The 7,080-nt window shown below is 41.4% G+C and overlaps 2 protein-coding genes across 2 annotated transcripts; one reads left to right on the top strand and one right to left on the bottom strand.

The window, feature by feature from the left end:
• The first annotated feature begins 272 nt into the window (after positions 1-272).
• On the top strand, positions 273-2,873 carry LOC133720256 (BAG family molecular chaperone regulator 4). Its single transcript, XM_062146468.1, has 4 exons — positions 273-580; positions 741-1,015; positions 1,102-1,248; positions 2,358-2,873. Exons 1-4 carry the CDS (start codon positions 385-387, stop codon positions 2,601-2,603), a joined length of 864 nt encoding a protein of 287 aa, XP_062002452.1. The 5' UTR covers positions 273-384; the 3' UTR covers positions 2,604-2,873.
• Positions 2,874-3,912: 1,039 nt separating this feature from the next.
• On the bottom strand, positions 3,913-6,980 carry LOC133720255 (ammonium transporter 2). The gene is made up of 3 exons (XM_062146467.1): positions 5,956-6,980; positions 5,154-5,543; positions 3,913-4,506 (listed from the first exon to the last, which is right to left on the bottom strand). Exons 1-3 carry the CDS (start codon positions 6,583-6,585, stop codon positions 4,069-4,071), a joined length of 1,458 nt encoding a protein of 485 aa, XP_062002451.1. The 5' UTR covers positions 6,586-6,980; the 3' UTR covers positions 3,913-4,068.
• Positions 6,981-7,080: the final 100 nt, after the last annotated feature.

The raw sequence follows: 7,080 nt of genomic DNA, 5'->3' as shown, positions 1-7,080 counted from the left end.
AACTGAGTCTAAGATCTTTGACCAAAAAAAAAAAAACTGAGTCTAAGATGGAGTTTTTTTTATCATTTTGACTAAAAACAGTTGTTTAAAAAAAAAAAAATGACGAAAAGCTGTTTGGGCTCCCAATCTACATTGGGCCAGGGAGTGAAGCTACGGTGGTCAACCTTTGTCTTCGGAAAGGCAGTTATGGAATGGGAACCGACCCACCGTAACGCCGCTATCTACGAAGACCGTCAGCACGTTATAACCTAAAACCCATTCTTTCTATTTTTTTTATTTTTTTAACTCTATCCACTCTACACCCGCCAAACCACCCGACTTAGAAAACCCCCAATTTCTCACACCCTCTCCACTTCCAGATTACCACACTCCCTTCCGACCACCATGGATCCGACTCCGAACGCTTCGCCGGTCAACGCTCCGAACGAGGACTTCGACCCGGAGCTCCGACCCGGCGGGATGTGCGTCCAGCGCCGCGACTATGACGACGACTCCGCCGCCCGTGGGCCCAACATCACGATCCGCGTCTATCACGGCTCGGCCCACCACGTCATCAACCTCCCGGCCCACTCCACTTTCGGTACTGCTGCGATGCACTTCAGTCTCAATTGAATTGTTGTTAGTTTGGAATTGTTAGGGTTTTTTTTTTTTTCAGTGATTAAGCTATTGATTGATTATAGTGTGTTCGTATGTGAAAGTGGATAGGTGTTTGATTGTTTTGGAACTTTGATGATTGATAGGGGAATTGAAGGGACTTGTTTCAGAGAAGACCGGGGTGAAGCCGGAGGAGCAGAAGCTGTTGTTCAGGGGGAAAGAGAAGGAGGATGAGGAGCATTTAGACGCGGCCGGTGTGAGGGATAATTCCAGGGTTATGCTCTTGCAGGAACCGAAAAGGAAAGAGAGGAACGTTGGGGAGGTGAATGAGAGCAATGAGATGTTGAGTGATGCAGCAGAGGCAAAGGCATTTGAAGCAATTGCTGGAGTCAGAGCCGAGGTTGACAGCCTCGCAGAGGGGGTGAGAACCATGTATCCATTTGTTTCATTAAATTGCTAGATATATACGGGACTCGTATATATTGATTGTTTACTTCTTGTTTTTAGGTTTCTGCTTTGGGTGTGGTTGTCAATGGTGGAACCAAGGTTTCCGATAAGGATTTTGCTGTGTCGACAGAGTTGCTCATGAGGCAGTTGCTGAAACTGGATGGCATCAAAGCGGAAGGAGAAGCTAGGATGAAGCGGAAGGCTGAGGTTTGCATCTTTAGCATTGCAGTTTCTGAATTGTCAAGTTTGACTTTCCATCATTTTGATCCTCAAGTTGTTAGTTTTTGTGTCGGTTGTTGTTTGATCTCATGGAAAATAATGTATTGTGTTTTATGCATCATACACCTAATCTTTTGTAACAAAATTTTTTCACCTGCTGGGATGTGGTGGATTCTTGCATCCATTGATTGCGTTGACCACATGATGAAGTCAACATGATCAACAACGTTGGGGGGAGGGTGTTTCAGAGTGCAGATGTTAGGCAGGTGAAAATTCTTTTATTGTAGCATGTACTTATCAACTTTGACATATTCCAGTGGTGTATTGGCAATGCTGCTAAAGTATGAGGAGGGATTCTCAGTGAGGATTCTATTTAGGCTTCTATCTTTGGAAGTTAAAAGAGTCACCAGGATTTTGTATTGCTGGGTGTGCGAGATCTATGAGGAAGGCTGTGATGCATATGTATTGTTCTCAGTCCTTGCCAAGGCCAGCTTGTTGTGCAATTTGCAATGTCATACACTGGATTGCTTTTGCAATCTGTTTGTAGTTTTGTACATATTGTCCATCGACAGCCAATTTTGATGACTTCCCATTCAGTTGAATCCCACTGGAGGGCTTCCACTGTTTAGATGACTTCCCAAAAATTTAAGGGTTTTGGTGTGTGTGTCTTGTGATTGACGCTCACATCCTTCTAGGGTAGCATATGTTGCAGTAGGCATTTTTGACAGAGAGGCTACTCATAATATTGATCTAATTCTCCTCTAAATATTGATCCAGTTCTTTCCCTTTATTTCAGCCTTCCCCTACCTGAAAACCGTTCTCCCTGTTTGGAGATTCAACTATATACTCTACTGTGCTTATAAAGGGGAAGAGTTACCACTACACTACAAGTGGCGGTTGTGTCATGATCCTATTTTATGTTTTTTTGTAATGCCAAGTCCTAATAAATGAGTTTTGTGTCGCAGATAGGAGAAGTGGGTAACGTGAATAGTTTTAGAAGATTTGAGAGCATTTGTAATGGTTACATTATAGGCTTTGAAGTTGCATGTACTATTAGAAATCTGCTGTAATTGGTATTACATATCTTTCTTAAACAGGTACGTCGTGTCCAGAACCTTGTGGATACACTGGACACTCTAAAGGCGAAGAACTCCTATCCGATGAACAACAATAGCAATGGTGTGACTCCTCAGAACAGCAACGGTGTCACTTCACAAAATGGCAATGCTGTCTCCGTAACAACCAAATGGGAGACCTTTGACTCCGGCATGGGTAGCCTGAGTGCCCCAACCCCAATGCCATCTTCCACAGAAGTAACTGAGGACTGGGAGAAGTTTGATTAGTGGAAAGTTCAACTTATCTGGTTACAAATTCATCATGGAACATAGAATATCTGGTAAAAATAGCTATTTTTCGGCACTGGCGCCTCACTTTCTTAGTTCTAGTTTTACTGTATAACAGACTGATGACCGTATAGGAGCATCGGCATAAGAATGGATGATAATGGTACATCTTGGATTTGTATTGGGCCTGCTAAGCTGCTCATGATCTTTTTCATAAACTGAAGACCGTATGGATTTGTATTGTCATTCCATAATCTTCCATTTTTGAAACTTGGTGTTACCTTTAGACTTTAGTCCACCATTAAACCTGGTGGCAATAATATTGAACAGTCGGTTATGGATAAAGAGATCCAGGATGGTGTTGAATATTGGAGAAAGCATTTTGTGATGATAAGGTTTGTTGGGTTTGAGTGCGACTGTAAGTTGTTGTTGAGGTGGGGTTTACCGTGAGGCTCACGCTACCAATTCTTTATGAATTCTGGAGGATGATTGAAAGTTTGAAACACGAGTGGTCAGGATTTTGTGCACTAATTTTATTGCTGGTCGTGGTCGGGTGACGATGTTGGTCTCCTTAGTCTAATTCTGGATCCTTTCCAGTTGACATTTAAAACTATTTTTGATTTACCGTACCATGTGATTGAAGAGAAGTGGACAGTTAAATTAGTTTGCTTTCTGTGGATTGTTTCACATGCTGAACCGATCTTTACAGCTTCCATCATCTAAGAAGTTTCAATACTTCAAAAATCTTGTTATTCAAGCAGTAATAAATTTTCTGTAGGATTTCGGGAAGTAGATATTCGAAATATATTGTTTTATTCGACTTTCAATTGCAAGAGTGCAGTAAAGATCTGAGGGTTAATCTTTTCTATGTGGGGCTAGTTTTGGATTGGTAAAAGAATTTGCATTTCATACGCACGTATGACACCCTAGGTGCATTTCACCATCTCACTGTTTCTGTTGTTCTAAATTTCTGTTAAAATGTCTATGATTTCTTGTGATTCAAGCAGCAAAAAATTTTGTATAGGGTTTTGAGAATTGGATTCCTTACTATTTGAAATAGATTCCGTACTATGTTTTAATCTACTTTCAATTGCAACCATGCATTAAAGATCTAAGGATTAATCTTTTCAATGTGGGGTTGGTTTTGAATTGGTAAAAAGCATTTGCATTTCATATGCACACATAACACCCTAGGCGCATTTGACTATCTCACTGTCTGGGTTGTACTAAATTTCTGTTAAAATGTCATGATTTTTTTTTTTTTTTTGACTTCAGGATTAGTTTCGTATTTGTAATAAAAAGTCTAGACTAGAAGTAAAGTAAAAATCAATTAGCTAGATACAACGTACGCCAAACACGAGCACCATAACACTGCATTTCACCAGCATATCCAAAATTTCTACTTACACGGACATATTGATATGTGATCATGGAAAGAAGAAGCCTCCTTTGAACACATATTGGCTTACAAATTAATGGTGACACCTCTAGCCCCATTGATATATGGAGACGGTGCCATTTCTTCACCATACACAGATGTATTCCAACCATGCTTTGTTGGGTCATATTTCTCTCCATCACCCCAAAGAGCATAGGCCTCTTCTCCATGAACTGCATCGTCTCCAATCATAAGCTCTTCATCAGGCATTCTCAAAGGTATGAAGCATCTTATACCCAGAAGAATAATTGTGGTTGAGACTATGTTCCAAGCAATCACAAACAGGGCTGCCACAATTTGTTTCAGGAATTGGACCCCACCATTTCCACCGTAGAAGGCACCGCGGCTGTTGCTAACTGGCAGTATGAGCCTGCAGAGAGCTGGCTCGGCAAAGAGTCCGGTGAGGAGTCCCCCCAGGAGTCCGGCCACTGCGTGTGTATGAAATGCGCCTAGGGTGTCGTCTACCTGTAAATAAACACAGAATTGTTACTCTCATGTATAGTTGCTATAATTTGATGCAAAAAATTGTAATCGGTTGTTCAGAGTATTTACGCATACGTTGTACTTCTTGAAACACAAATGGTCAAAACAACGACACTACCAAGTTTGGTAATTTTATATTATCTATATATATTCGTTGCAATTTCATGGTAAGAAAATGAAGGATTAGTGAAATCTTCTAAGAGAATCTAATCCCTTGAATGTGGATTAGACATTGTGGTCAATTCAGCACTTGATGAAAAGTATATTGGATAAGAGAATGAGACGAGTGGATCTATTAGTATTGTAGAAATGAATTATACTATGATTTTTTTCTTTTTGAACACCGAGTATACTATGATTTAGCGATGACTAAATGCAACAACTTTGAAAAATTGGCAAGGGTGACCCCATTGATAAAGCAAGATCAATATATTAAAGGAAAAATAAAACACGAGATTTGAACAAACTAAAATAGGAAAAAAAAAAAAAAGTTTGTATACAATGGGAACAAGCAGCCGTTGTTGCCCAATGCTTCGTGACTTGTCAATACTCAAATAGTATGAATCACGCAGCTCATGAGAATGAAAACGCAAGACTAGAAAAGTCACAAGAGTACTAGGAAACTTTACCTTTTGCAATAGGGAAGACTTTTTGTGAAGAACCATCATGGACACCCATGGAATGCTTCCAGAAGCAATTCCCATCACTATAGCGGCCCACGATTGCACCAACCCTGCTCCTGGCGTAATGCACACGAGTCCCGTCATCATTCCTTGAACGGCTCCGATCACCGATGGCTTTCCAAAGAACATGACATCTAGAGAAGTCCAGACGAGAAGGCTCGTGGCAGCACATATGTTTGTGTTCAACACCGCAATTGAAGCGTTGATGTTTGCAGCATATGGTGCTCCACCGTTGAAACCCGACCACCCCATCCACAATAGCCCGGCTCCGGCGAGCATAAGCAAAACGTTGTTTGGGGGAAACCTCTCCCTATCACTCTTCAACCTTGGACCAACCTATAACATCATCATCAGTATTAAATTTATAATTAATAAGATACATGAAACAAGACATTAAATTTGGTTTGAATGGTCTAAGGAGTTTGGCAGTGTTTTTATGAGTACTAGGGACTCAAAAATAATGCATCTTGATAATTAGATCCAAGTAGTTTCTTTAGCACTTGAAGAAACAGATAAAAAGTGTTTTAAAAGTAATATAAAATTAAAATTCTATGCTTGTAGGAGAAGCGCTCATGACATGTGCTTTATTGAGAAATTATTGAGAAACTCAGAAACACTTCTAAGTACATTTGTAAGTTGTGTTGATTCATAGATGCACATATTATGTTACTCTCAAATTCATATCTAACAATCTAACAAATAACATGCTAAAATTTCTGGTTGAAGCAAAGTTTTCATTATTTCATACCCAATAAGCCGCCGTGAAACCCGCGATGCCTGAGGAGAGGTGGATAACATAACCACCGGAGTAGTCAATGACACCCCAATGATAGAGGAACCCTCCACCCCAGAGACTAAAGGCCCCAACAGTGTAAGAAAAGATGAGCCAAAGAGGGACAAAAGCCATCCAAGCCTTAATGTTCATGCGCCCAAGAACCGACCCAGCTAACAAAATCAACGTGATGGCAGCAAAAGTGAACTGAAAGTACACAAGCGTCGCCATAGGGTAAAACGGCTCTACCGTCGGGCTCGATAAATGCTTGCTTTCGGGCACCTCGGCTCGGTGGATCAGAAATCTCTGTCCGAGGGCCGGAGCTCCCTTACCCCAAAATGGAAGGAGCTGGTCTCCAAAGGCCATGCGGTAGCCGACGAGCACCCAACAAATTAGGACGGCGGCGAAGGCGTAGAGGGCCATGAAGGCTGAGTTGACGGCCCATTTCTTCTTGACTATGCTGGCGTAGAGGATGATGAGGCCCGGCATGCTCTGCAGCCCAACCAATGTGGCTGCGGTGAGCTGCCAGGCGTTATCGCCTTTGTTTAGCCACTCTGGGACTGCCGGGGAGACTGCACTGTAGGCAAAACTAGTAGTGGTCGCCATGGTCGAAACTATGAGAAGAAGTAGTAGTTTGTGAAGCTTCTGTGTATATTGTGAAGCTTCTGTATATATATGTGGGTTGGGTTGGTGAGGTTGGAAACACTATCTGTATTCGTTGGTAGCTTCGTATGAATAATCCTTGTTAGTACAGTACTAGATTGGTCTTCTTAGAATGGGAATGGAGGTGGACTTTGACTTGGTGGAATGCAGTTGAGCACCAATTTCCGCCATGACATATATGGTGAAGCTGCTAAAGTTGACCAAGTCAAGGTACGGAACATGTAGAACATAGAAGGGGGACAGATGCTTAAGTCTGCTTATCTGTATACGGAAGTTGGCAGCTGGTGATAGTTTGACTGATATTAAATGATTTTCTTCGGATTTTCGAAGAAAAGAAGAACTTTCAATGATCAAAGTATGAGCAAGATGCTTACATTTTACCACACCATTATCAATTGACCAAAGCAATCGTAGAAGTTTCTGATAATCTCCTATTGC

This window comes from Rosa rugosa, chromosome 7 (assembly GCF_958449725.1).
Source record: "Rosa rugosa chromosome 7, drRosRugo1.1, whole genome shotgun sequence".
Taxonomy (NCBI): Eukaryota; Viridiplantae; Streptophyta; class Magnoliopsida; order Rosales; family Rosaceae; genus Rosa; species Rosa rugosa.
Note: the sequence above shows the minus strand (reverse complement) of the source record. Positions and strands in the feature narration are given on the sequence as shown.